Source organism: Chiloscyllium plagiosum, chromosome 9 (genome assembly GCF_004010195.1).
Source record: "Chiloscyllium plagiosum isolate BGI_BamShark_2017 chromosome 9, ASM401019v2, whole genome shotgun sequence".
Lineage (NCBI taxonomy): Eukaryota > Metazoa > Chordata > Chondrichthyes > Orectolobiformes > Hemiscylliidae > Chiloscyllium > Chiloscyllium plagiosum.
Window position 1 is genome coordinate 25,284,786 of NC_057718.1, and position 13,747 is coordinate 25,298,532.

A 13,747-nucleotide genomic window follows, 5' to 3' on the forward strand; every position below is an offset into this window, starting at 1 on the left:
ATCCTTGGGGTTACCATTGAGCAGAAAGTCAACTGGGCTCGCTACATAAATACAAGAGCAGGTCAGAGGCTAGGAATATTGTGGTGAATAACTCACCTTCTTGTGACTCAAAGTCTGTTTACCATCCACAAGGCACAAGTCAGGATTGTGATGGAATACTCCCCACTTGACTGGATGGTGCAGCTACAACAACACTCAAGAAGCTTGACACTACGTATCATATCCACAAGCTTCCACTCCCTCCACCATTGAAGCTCAGTAGCAGCAGAGCATATCTACAAGATGCACTGCAGAAATTCACCAATGATCTTTTGACAGCACCTTCCAAACCAGACGAACTTCCATTCAGAAGGACAAGAGCAGCAGATAAATGGGAATATCACCCCCTGCAAATTGCTCTCCAAGCCACTCACCATTTGGAAATAAATTGCCATTCCTTCAAAATCCTGGAATTCCTCCCTTGTAGAAATTTTGAGTCAACTTATAGCACATGGACTGTAGTGGTTCAAGAAGGCAATTCGCCACTGCTTTGTCAAGGGCAGCTGGGGATGGACAATAAATGTTGGCCAACCAGTAAAGCCCAGCTCCCATGATTCAATTAGAAATAGTCAGTTTACACATAACACAGTGACCAAAAAATCTACTTTCATGCTATATTTTGAAGACTAATATTGGCATGGATATCAGGGAAAGCTACCATAAAATCACCACAGTGTGGAAACAGGCCATTTGGCCCAACAAATCCATGCTGACCTTCTGATGAGTAACCCACCCAGACTGATTTCACATGACTAACACAACTAACCTACACATCCGTGAATACAATGGGCAATTTAGCTTGGCCAATTCACCTAACCTGCATACCTTTGTGACTGTGGGAGGAAGCCAGAGCACATCCATGCAGACACAGGGAGAATGTGCAAACTTGACACAGACAGTCACCTGATGCTGGAATTGAACCCAGGTCCTTGGTGCTGTGAGGTAGCAGTTCTAACCACTGGGTCACCATGCCACTCCAGGGTCTTCTTTAAGACAATGACATGCTTTATATCCACCTGGGAGGGCAGATGCAACCTTGGTTTGATATATTATCCAAGACATGACACCTGTGAATCAACTGCAGCTGGACTGGACTGTTTTACACAGGAGCTTCTGAGGTGGAACTTAAATCTTCTGATTAAGACACGTGCTTAAAGTAACTATCTGATTGCTAAGATAAACAAAAGTGTCATCATCATAAATTTAAAGAACAATAACTTTTCTAAATTGCATAGTGTCCTTCAGTTATAATTTTTTTTTTCTTTTCCAGCCCCATTCTACGTCGGAAACTACACAATGGCTGGGTATTGAGAGTGAAGTACTTTGCACATTTGAACTGTTTTGCGTGCTGTTCTCCAGACAGCGTGCATTCACTGGTCCTGGATGACATACGCAAGCTTGGAGACTGTCAGTGAGTTACAAGCATTTATGCACAAAGCTGTAAATTTAATCCTTTGTGGAATTATGTAACTGTACTTTCTATTGAAATGTGTAGACAGCTGCCAAACTATGGCCATAGATGTGACTTTCTTATCAGAGTTAAGCCTGTTTTGTGATCCCACGAAAATGCTGCAATATGTCAAGATTTTTCAGAAATACATCTGAATATGTCAGGATAAGAGGCACTAATTCAACACCCTCTTTGGCCATTATTCTCTTTTTGAATTAATATGTCCCGCGATCTGGCTAAAGCAGTCAGACCCTAGCACTGGAAGTATGATTTTTCTGCAGCAGCCCACACCACTTTCTGAAAGCCTGATGCATACCAGTTGTTTTTATTTCTTTGGGATAGCACTTGAAGACTTGAAAATGATGCTGAAACTCCATTGAAGGGCCTTACATGATCAATGTTTTTGGCAAATTCTGTTTACAAAACAGATGCCACTGCTCGGATTGCATATCGGGCCTCAATTGCCAAAGCTGATGCAAATTTAATCAGGATAATGCTGTTGTTCAAAGAAATATTAGCATCTATTCAGGTGGGATCTTGCATAAAAGAAAAACTCAATGGGTGCAAATTTATGCAAGTCGAGAGTGTGGTGCTGGAAAAGCACAGCACGTCAGGCAGCATCCGAGAAGCAGGAAAATAGACATTTTGGGCAAAAGCCCTTCAAAGGCCTTTTGCCCGAAAGGTCGATTTTCCTGCTTCTCGGATGCTGCCTGACCTGCTGTGCTTTTCCAGCACCACATACTCCACTCTAATCTCCAACATTTGCAGTCCTCACTTTCGGCAAGTTTATGCAACTTAATGTCTTTCACTTTTTTTTGGAATGTCAATAGACAATATAGACAATAGACAATAGGTGCAGGAGTAGGCCATTCTGCCCTTCGAGCCAGCACCACCATTTATTATGATCATGGCTGATCATCCTCAATCAGTATCCTGTTCCTGCCTTATCCACATAACCCTTGATTCCACTATCCTTAAGAGCTCTATCCAACTCTTTCTTGAAAGTATCCAGAGACTTGGCCTCCACAGCCTTCTGGGGCAGAGTATTCCATACACCCACCAGTCTCTGGGTGAAGAAGTTTCTCCTCAACTCTGTTCTAAGTTCTAAGGCTAGCCTACTCCTTATTTTTAAACTGTGTCCTGTATCCTCTGGTTTGGGACTCAACCGTCAGCGGAAACATGCTTCCTGCCTCCAGAGTGTCCAATCCTTTGATAATCTTATACGTCTCAATCAGATCCCCTTCAGTCTTCTAAACTCAAGGGTATACAAGCCCAGTCGCTCCAATCTTTCAGCGTAAGATAATTCCACCATTCCGGGAATTGACCTCGTGAACCTATGCTGTACTCCCTCAATAGCCAGAATGTCTTTCCTCAAATTTGGAGACCAAAACTGCACAAACTCAAGCGTATACAAGCCCAGTCGCTCCAATCTTTCAGCGTAAGATAATTCCGCCATTCCGGGAACTGACCTCGTGAACCTATGCTGTACTCCCTCAATAGCCAGAATGTCTTTCCTCAAATATGGATCAATCCATGGATCAGAAGAAAATTTGCTGGAAGTAAAGGAATAAACATCTGCCCACATTTTGGATATCAGAAATTTGAATTTATTGTTTTTGTCTTGCATAATGACAATGCCCTTTTTCAAGTTGCTTGAAACATTTGAAAAATCTGTGTATTTGGATGTACTGAGATCATAAAAGGTACCACATGAAAGCAAGTACTTTTAAAATTCTCAAATTGTATTGTAATAGCTTAAATTCTTTTCCTAGATAAGGCAAAAATTCTCAGAACTGACACGCAATGGCCTAATAATTATAAGTATTTTGTTTTAAAAGTATTTTTGTAGAAGACCTTTTGTGCAGTAATATTGTTTATGTACAGAGTTTCTGACTTATTACCCATCTCCTGATTTAGTAGATGGTGAGATTAACACATCCTAAGATCAGATCATTGATCGATCAGTTGTAAAAATTAAAACTAACCTTTTTATGTATTGTAGTTACTGCATTAAATTTTAATCTGTGTGAACTATTTTCTTCCTCATGTTGTAGATATTGATTTGTATCCATTCATTGATTTTTGGTGGGATTTTTCAATTCTTCATGCATAGTTACTTCCTCTATTCCATTGTGTCTTGAAAAGCTTTCAAAACCGGACAATTTGGGCTTAAAACCTCTTCAGGGTCATGCAACTTCAATGATTCTGTCTTGTTCTGCAACTTGTGAAGAAGGTATCCCAGATGTTGACACCACAGAGAGCAAACTAATTGATGTTGTTTGTGTTCCCAGCTGCAGCTGAAGCCTGTGGTATTGAAATTTAGGGACATGGTAACCTTGACAAGTAGACATGCTATAAGACCTCCTTTGTGTTGGCATTTTTGGACCAATTCATGTCCTTGTTCCTGCAGCAACTCCTCTTGATGTTGTTTGAGATTCAATAGTAGTTCCTGCAATATTCATGTCTCTCCTAATCACCCTGCAGCCAGGGAAAATAGTAAAGTACAGCTGCAGCTAAAAAAAGTCTGATTTTTAAAAATATATTTTGTATGTATATATGAGCAATGAAAGACTCCCCAAATCCAGTTAAAGCAGACAGTAAAAGTGCTAGAAAGTCCCCATAACTATTCAAAGACTTGCTTTAAAAGGGTTTGGTATACCACTTAAAACTGTGTTTTAGCCTATTCTCTTAATATTTGCATAATATTTTATAGATGGGTTTAAGAATGGTCAAATTAAACTCTCCCAGATATTAGACTCTGAAAAGGCCGCTAACACAGGTGGGTGTACAAAAAAAAACAAAACTACTACCAATTGCAACATCGGTTTGAACTGAGGCCCCTGGCAACAGTGTCAGCCGTAATAAGGAAAACCATTATTACAGGCATTGTCCATGTTTATATTTGAACCAACAAGGTAACTTATGAAAAAGTTATATGGCACTCCATTCTGTTATGAAAAGTATAAGCAGTCTATGGCAACCCTAGTTATTATATCACATTCCCCTCAATCCTTAATGCCAACTATTGCTCACTACTTCTCCCTCAGCCTACCCTAATTTCCTAATTTGTGACTTTGGCCGCAACCGTTGTCCTAAGACATATGTGTGATTACTCTTTGTTTCTTCGGTCCTATCTTTGGGATATACCTCATTGTATCCAATTTTTGTGCCCTTTGGAATTCCTGAAGCAGTTCACCTTTCATGACAACTCCTCCCATACATTGAAACAATCTCAAAATTCTGCTCCTTAGTGACGCTCCCAGTCTAACTCGTCCTTGTTGCTATTCACCTTACTGCTCTCAGAAAAATGAATGGTACTTTCCTTACATTGTAAGGCATGCTTAGCTAATTCCCAGCACTTATTTTTTATTCTCTCTTGGGATTTAGGCATTGCTGGCATGGACAGCTCTCATTGCCCATTTATAGATGACCTTGAGATGGTGGTGCTGAGTTGACTTCAGTTGCTTGAGTCCATGTGCTGTAGGTCGATCTACAATGCCATTTGGGGGAGTTCCATTTTTTGATTCAATGACACTGAAACAGCAGCAATATACTTCCAAGTTAGGATGGTGGATAGCTTTGAGGGGAACTTGCAATTGGCAGTGTTCCCACATACAGTCGGTTCTGCTATAACGTGTAGTTCCGTTCTCATGCAATTCTGTGTTACAAGAAACCATGTAATAGCAGCACCATTTAAACTAATGGGGCCAGAATTGCATTATAACCAATATACGCTCCAAAAGTTTGCACTATCGAAACAGTGTCCCCAATTTGTCAATCAGATTACAGTGAATTCACATTAACGAAACGCACATTATAGCAGAACGACCTGTACCTGCTCCCCTTGTCCTTCTCGGTGGCAGTGGTCAATCTATCTTGGCTATCTAAGTGAAGACAGAATGCTAGGATAAGAGCTGGTGTTTTCGGGATGTCATCCTGTAAGTAATGGAGTGCCACACAGATCAGTGCTTTACAGTAAATATTAATGATTTGGATGAAGGCAGTGAACATATTATCACCAAGTTTGCAGATGCCAAAAAATAGATGGGAAGACAAGTGTTAAGGATGACACAAAGCATCATGGAGTGATATAATCAAGATAAGTGAGTGAACAAAAACTGAGATGATGGAATAGGATATTGGAAAATGTGAGGTTGTACACTTTGAAAGGAATAATAAAGGAGCTGAATATAATTTAAATGGAGAAATGCTGCAGAAAGCTATACTACAAAAGGATCTGGGGCTCTCATGCATAAATCATAAACAGTAATACAAAGGTTCCGCACATAAACAGAACAGCAAATTGAAGGTTTGTCTTTATTTCAAAGAGGATGGAATATATAAAAAGGGAAATTTTGCTAAAGCCACACAAGGCACTAGTTAAACCACACCGAGAAAACTGTGAACAGTTTGGTCCTTTTATCGAAGAAAAAATGTACTGGCACTGGGGGAAGTCCTATGAAGGTTCACTAGGTTGATTTTGAGGGATTTTCCTATCAGGGGAGGTTAATAGATTGGGCCTGAACGCATTGGTGTTTAGAAGAATGAAAGACAATATTATTTAGACATATAAAATTCTTAGGGGCTTGATGGGTAGATGCTGAGAGATTGCTTACTGTTGTAGAGGGCATAGTCTTGGAGTAAGGTGATGAAAAGGAATTTATTTTCCCAGAGGATAGTGCATCTACACCACAGAGTGCTACTGAGCTGTTGTTAAGTATATTTATGGTTGTGATACGTTTTTAATCAACAAAGGAATCAGGAGTTATGTGTAGTTGAGGATTATCAGATCAACTATGATTCTTATTGAATGGCAGAGCAGATTCGATGGGCCAAATGGCTGACTTATTTTCTTAAATCCTATGTCTACTAACTGAAATTATGGAAGGGAGTTCCAGAACTTGGGGCCTACGTAGCTGAGGTCTGAAATGAGTAATTATTGAGACCTCTGAAGGTTGTCGGGCTTAAAACATAAGATGGAACTTTTACAAATGTGGCTTTTGTGGACTGTATACCTGCAGAAAGTTGTCAACAGATTGCTAAATCAGAACCAACAGCTAAAGTGGGGAATTATATGGATCTGGGAGCAGGGTTGCATCTTTCCTGTGAGCTTGAAGATATAAGAAGTGAGCAGATCTGAATGAGAATGGGTGGCAAGGTCTCACTCACTAACTGGAGAGTTGATAACTACCTGGCAATGCCTTTTGTTTTGGAAAAACACACTGAATTGAGTGCCTATTAGGCAGTCACACAGCTGAGTAGTAACAGGTCTTCACAGGGATCTAAGACCTTGAAGGAGTTTATCCAGTCTGCCAAGAGGTGGTTGCTAATCAAAGGCTGTCCAGCAGTACACCACAGGGAAATGGTGGCTCCTTCCAATGCTACATCTGCCCGAAATCTCTGATGGACCCACTGATGAAAGTGAATGATGGCAGAAAGAAAGGAGAGTTTGTGAGGTAAGTGAGGTGGGGGCTGATCTTTTCTTATGCCGGGTCCTTCGATCAGGAGCTTAATGCCTTCGAACAAGGGATCGCCAGATGTAAGCCTGATGGGTTTTACTTTTTGTACTTCCTATATTCTGGATCCTCCCTGCTTTGGCACCTTAAGGTAAGCACTAATTGCCTACTTAAGGACATCAATTAGCATTGAGCAGGAAATCCCACTGTGGTCTTAATTGGTATAGAGGAGACGTCCCTCTTCTCAATTAATCAAATGCACCCCTGTCACTAACTCTGTTAAGGGGCAAAAGGAGTATTAAATATGACCCTACATGACCTTTATTATAGGATAAATATACTCAACCACAAAGCAAAACCCTTGCATTTGTTACGGCTTTGTAAATTGCATGGCCGTGCTACTCTCTGTTGACACTATTCTTTATCTTGATTGCAGGCCAATTAGAACAGCTTCAATCCCAAGGGGTGTTAATGCATTTGATTATTGTGTGAAAGCAAATACCATTGTTACAGGAGGTAAGTTCAAAATTAAGTTTTCTTTCTAAATTCTTTACTGCTCCTTGAACATATTGGTGCACTCTTAAAAATGTGATCTAAAGAATTATGCACATTTTGTCAACTTGATCAATGTTCAGTTGTGGCTTGGATTATTTGCTTAACAAAAATTACAATCTTGCATTTATTAGATGATTCCAAGCTTAGAAAGTACAGTGTCCTTACCTTGTTGCTGTTTGGCATTTTAAGCCCACATTTTATTTTCACTTTGTCTCTGCACATATTAAGGTGCAGAAGTGACACAGTTTTGCATAAATAAAGATGAAAAGAAGAATAAACTGCAAATGGAAATTGAAATAACAAGCTGCAATTCTCAAAATGCAAAGCTGTTATTTCACATTTGGAAAATGAAAATATCTTTTATGGGTCTGAGTAACAAGTGTGGCAAGGCTCATGTTGACATCAGAAGCAGCATATTTTGTGGTTTTCAAAAGCAGTCTGGCAAATACTGAATTGTCAATCAACAGGGATTAATATTCAGCCTCACACCTTACTAAACCCACTAACCTAGCTCAATACTGGGGAGAAACTCAACGAGGGCACCTGAGAGACTTAAAGCAGATTCAACTCGCCACTTGCTCCAAACAAACTCCATATGTCAGGCTAGACTGTATAGAACCAGCCACGTGCACTGATATCCATGGACATGGGCACTTGGTATGTGCTACCTTCTTAGAACCCTCACGGCACATCTCTGATTAATTTTAAGATGCATTTGCAAGTCAGTGCTTCATCTGAGGCTGCACTGGCAGCTATCATTTTAATGCTACAGCAAGAGTTCTGTGTGCTCAGAGACACACACTCAGCTCGGGGACTGGACTCTGCTCAATTTCTTAATGCTCACTCACTCTGAATCCTTCCTGGATGCTCTCTGCATCCTGCCTTGTATTGCCTTGCGTTTCCTTTGTGCACTTTGGCCCCTCAGCCAGAGATACAAAGCTCATATTATTGCTGCCTTGCCTTGACAATTAACACAAAGCTGTGAAGCTTGTCATGATTGTCAGCAGTCCTCCATTCAGACAAGGACAGTGGCCATTGCTCAAGGGTTTCTGACATGGTAAGTCAAGGGCAGCCTCTAATACCAGTCCAGGGCCTGCTCAGTGCAGTCAATCTGTCCACTCTACGTAAGAGAGGATCAGCTGAATATCAGGCAGCTAACCATCTGTCTTGACTCTGTGTGCCCTGTTGGGGGTTGTTTTCCTCCTGGAATGAGAAAAAGTCAGGCATTATGGGAGATGAAACTGTGCAGCACCGGTATTACTTCTGGAATCGATTGAATAGCACACAGGATTAGTGGTGGATAGCACACAGGATTAGTGGTTTTGGGTTGGTGAGAGAAGATGTGGCATGTGATTTGGGAGTGGCTGAGCATGAGCATTGTTAGATATGGCACAGTCACAGAGAAATAGCGAGTGTGAGATATTAGAGAGAAGATGATGTCACTTATGGCAGAGTGGAAATTGAACTGAATTAGCTTTATTGTCACAGATACTCACATGAGTATAGTGAAAAGTTTACAAGGTGCCTTCTAAGGGACATAGGTACCTATGTACAGACCTGATCTACTTCCTACATGCTGTGCATTCTTCCAGATGGCTGAAACTGCTCAGACCCAGGTGGCAACCTTGCACCTCGTTGGCACAATCTGGTGACATATGCCTCCACTGCTGGTTTCGGCAGAGGAAGTCCTGCATCTGCACCACTCCGTACAGCAGGACATGGGGACTCTGCATGCATATTTTCCTGTTTGTCACAACCAAGGCAAATCTAATATGCTTATTACATTCACAATCATGTAATGTCTCAAAACGTAATGTAAAATCAGTGATTGCAGTTGAGAAGCTCACATTCTTTACACCTGCAACATTTTGTCCAGCTCCAGCTAGTCTCCTATGCTTCCAAAGCATTCTGTCCAATAAAATGTAATGTGGTTAGTTGGCAGTACAGAACGTAAGTATTTTTGAGAGAATATGCATTTCGTTACAGAATTTCATCATGCACTCATAAGGGTAATTAGCTGGAAATTCCAGAATAACAACATTTATATTGTGTGGCACTGCCTTTGATGTTTTGCAGCCTCAGGCTTGTTGGGTCTGATCAGTACCTTACCTGCTTCAAACAGCTGAAGAAGTATGCTTTTTACTGCAGTCTGTGAGTTGTTGTGATACTTAGAATCATGCTGATGCTGAAATTCATGTACAACATTACTCAGTTGTGTGATAGGTAGAAGGCATTCACTTTTCAGGGCAATACCTTGTCAGTACTCTCCCCTCATACAGTATCAATTTTGTTTTTCCTTTACCCTGGTATTTGTTCACATTGCCCTGATAAATGCAAAACAAAAAGCTTTGACAAAATTTGACTTTTTCAGCAATGTTCACGTAGATACATATTCAGTCAATGATATGTTAAGCTAACTTTTCCAATACTACTATCTTAGTAACAAATTTTTGAATTGTGGTGAATCTGGACCAGAAACTGATGAAGATCAGTGAGTGCAAGGCTGAAGAATAAACGTAACCTGGTGCAAATTAGGATACAGGCAGCAGAGGTTTAGGTGAATTCAGTTTTATGAAAGCCAAAAGTGGCCCCTCAGTGAAGCAATAACTGCAATGCAAAAATACAAGAGAATCCGTCAACATACTGATTTATTTATTTTTACATTAACTTGTGTACAAAGAGGCTCTTGAACTCAAAAGCACAGCTGTGGAATTGGCAGCTTAGCACCAGGTGTCCTCTTGTATATCTTACCAATGCGCAAGTTGCATGTCCTGCTGGAGAGGTGTCATCAAATAAGCAGACCACATTGGAATTTTCCTCCGTGTCCCAGCTCAAGCAGATTTTAAATTCAAGTATCTACAATTCAGAGGTTTGAACTTCTCACATTTCATGTCTAGGAGAAGATAAAATTCTCCGCCTTTGGAATCCTAGTATGTTCGCCAAGCCAAAAGCATTGATATACGGCCATACCTGCATCATTACTGATGTAGTAATCAATGAAACAGATCAACATATCATTAGCCTGTCAACTGAAGGGGTAAGTTACTATTTCATTTTATTCTCGTTTTGTTTTGAATAGCTGTTGCTAAGTGTGTATTCATATTTGAGTTAGAAAATAGAATGGAAACTGTAGCATGAATATCCAGGACCCAAGAACCACATTCTCGTAAAGCAGTGGAGAAGTGCCATAACGTGTGAAATATTTTTTTTTGAATGAGATGTTAAACTGGGGTCTCAGCTACTCTCTCAGATGGAATGAATGGAGTTAGTGCCTCCACTCTCAGGCCACTATCTATTACTCAGCTAGCAGCATCATAATAGATAAGCCAGTCATCCAAATCATTGTTTATGGGATCTTGCTGTGTACTAGTTATGCTTCCATGCATTACAACAGTAACTATAGATCAAATTGTGTAGTGCTTTGGAATGTCAAGAAAGGCACTATACGCATGCAAGTTATTCATTACCTGTTGCATATGAGTTTCTGTTTTGATTTTCTGTAATATGTGTACATTTATGTTTTGATTCGTTTTTATCCTTGTTCATTCACCTGCACAAAGATGCTGTTTATCTTTTAGCCTTGAGTCTAATAAAGGGTGCAATTACATGAAACCCATGGCTGATTGCTTGGAAACCACTGTTTTCACAAGTCTAACATTAGAATGTTGGAGATCATTCACTGTCATATAGCGATGCACAATTCATAGGATCTCTCTCATCTCAAGTTGTTGGATGATTCATACATTGATGATAGCAAGCATTATTGATACAGATTGTGCTTTTCTATGATCGTCTGTTTAGTGTACACCATAAAGAACTGGATATCTTGAAGTTTATTAACAGTACTAACTATTTACATGGCTATAGCATTACAGGCATGTACACATAGTCTGGATTCTGTGCTTACTGATAATACTTTGCAATACCGACACATAGTAGTCTGACTGATCACACTGTACTGCCTCCATTGCATAAAGAGCATGACTAAAGATACTTCAGCACCTTTTATATTTGAACGTGACATTGTGTGATGTCATATGAATGTCTTAAAGGTACAAGCATGTCTAATCTGGAATCTATGCTATAATTAAACAACAATTTAATGTGTTATTTGGGTCAGTGATAACTTGGACACTAATGGCTCTGGACGTCCAGACTCTATTGATAACTGCATCCAAGCTGCATCCTTGGATTCTGGGCAGGGGTTTACAATTAGTTGAGCAGTGCATAAATGAGTAAAAGGCAAGGTTTATGGTAAGCTAGGAGTTGGGAGCTGAGTGCAGCTACAATATAAGAAGCATGGTGTGGCCTGTCTTACCTTGGAGAGCTGCATACATCAACAAACCTGCAGATTGGTGAGAAAATTGCAGGTAGACCCATAGTTAACAAAGTTATGGTGATACCGGGGGAGTCCCAGGTTGTTTCACTAAGTTGATTTAGAAATGCAAACACCTCCTGTATTTATTTTTTTCTGTACTAAACATAACCAATTGTTGATTAAATATTTTCATGCATCACTGCTCTGCTGTACTTATTACTAGATGTAGAAGCTGTTGGCTTCAAGACTCATGCACCTTTAATACTTAAAGACTTGAAGTTCAGCATGATCCCGATTATATATTTTTAAAATGATTCACTACTAGCAATAAGGTACTGCCTCCATCCTAGTGGGTTTGCAATGAACCACAGTGCTCTAATAATAATATTTAGATTAGATTTTATTCTTGCACTTTATTTGTGTAAGATTACAACCCCAAACCAAACTAAATTGGAAATGTAACTAATGTCAGCTTCCTTCTCTCCTCCTCAAAGATGTTCAGGGTCTGGGATGTTCAGACACTTGCTGTGTTGCAAGTCTTCACAACGGGTGAACGTAAAGGAGATCGGCATATCAACATAATGATCTTTGATGCTAAAAATAAGAGATTAATAACTGGTAGGTTATCAAGTTTTATCAACAAGTAAATACAGATGATCAATATGACAATTGAATTATTCAGGCTACTTCAGTTCATGTTTAGTTTAGAATTTATGGTGGCAGGTTCCTCAGTACATACATTCTTGTCCCCAAAGCTACAATCATATTTGGGACATTTGTCTTCTCATAAGGGAAATTACTTGAGGCAAATGGTGTTTTGTTCAGAAACAAGTTTCTAACTTTACACTGTTAGTAGGGAACTTCAACTGCTTGAAATGCATATGATTGACCTACCATTCAAATGAATTGTCAATTTGAAAAATCAGTTTCAGTGCCTAAATATCCAATATTAACTTGCAACATACAAGCATCTTTGAAGAAATGCAAATTATCCCTCTAGTTTCATTTTTGAGAAGAGATCTCTGCATTTGCTGAATGCAAATTGGTATTAATTGTTATTCTCCAGAAAGATAGTTGATGCAGGATAGAACTGCAAAACAATCATTGCACATTTCTATATTCACTTACTAAGTTGCATCTTACAAATATGCACCTCCTAGTTAGGATTCCATCCAATTTCATCCTGGACGTTCTGGGCCTCTGAGCCTTGTCCATGGCAATGGAAATCAATGCTGCGATTGGCATGCTGGTGCTGGTTGCCATGCACAAACATTGAAACAGCACTCAGATTAGAGAGAACAGTGATGACCCTATTTGCAAGATTGTTGGTAAGACCAGTCTTGTAATGTGTGGAACTATCGGTACCCCAGTTTGTATATTGAGCGATGAAGTTTGGCTGATGGTAGACAGTAGTAGAGATGTTCTCCTTGCTGATTTCTTATCTAGCATATCAAAGAAAGGGAGCACGTGAAGATGTGAAAGGAAAGTCTTATATTCACTTGCAGGTTCAAATATAGCAAACCTATCATCTGCATATGGGTAAAAATGCAAAGGGTTGGTGTTGGGTGTCATTCCATTGAAGACATGCTCTTCATGAAGGCCAAATGTTTACGAGAGCTGGGTGATCACATCATTCATTTGGACATACACAGTGAGATTACAACTGAATTCAACTGCATAAATTGTTGAATTCATAAGCTTGATTAATAGAGATTCACACAAAGATCGCAGATCCAGATAATTATCATATAGTCCTAACATAGAACATAGAAGAATACAGCGCAGTACAGGCCCTTCGGCCCTCGATGTTGCGCCGATCCAAGCCCACCTAACCTACACTAGCCCACTATCCTCCATATGCCTATCCAATGCCCGCTTAAATGCCCATAAAGAGAGAGAGTCCACCACTGCTACTGGCAGAGCATTCCA

General features: G+C 39.9%; 1 protein-coding gene across 1 annotated transcript in view; it reads left to right on the plus strand.

Annotated features, from left to right (window-relative positions):
- The window catches only part of LOC122553173 (WD repeat-containing protein 64-like), a 132,701-nt gene that overhangs the window by 50,355 nt on the left and 68,599 nt on the right, over window positions 1-13,747 (plus strand). The window contains exons 8-11 of the mRNA XM_043696759.1: window positions 1,310-1,450; window positions 7,382-7,461; window positions 10,398-10,537; window positions 12,313-12,436. Coding sequence (XP_043552694.1) covers window positions 1,310-1,450; window positions 7,382-7,461; window positions 10,398-10,537; window positions 12,313-12,436 — 485 coding nt within the window. The remainder of the gene's footprint in view (window positions 1-1,309; window positions 1,451-7,381; window positions 7,462-10,397; window positions 10,538-12,312; window positions 12,437-13,747) is intronic.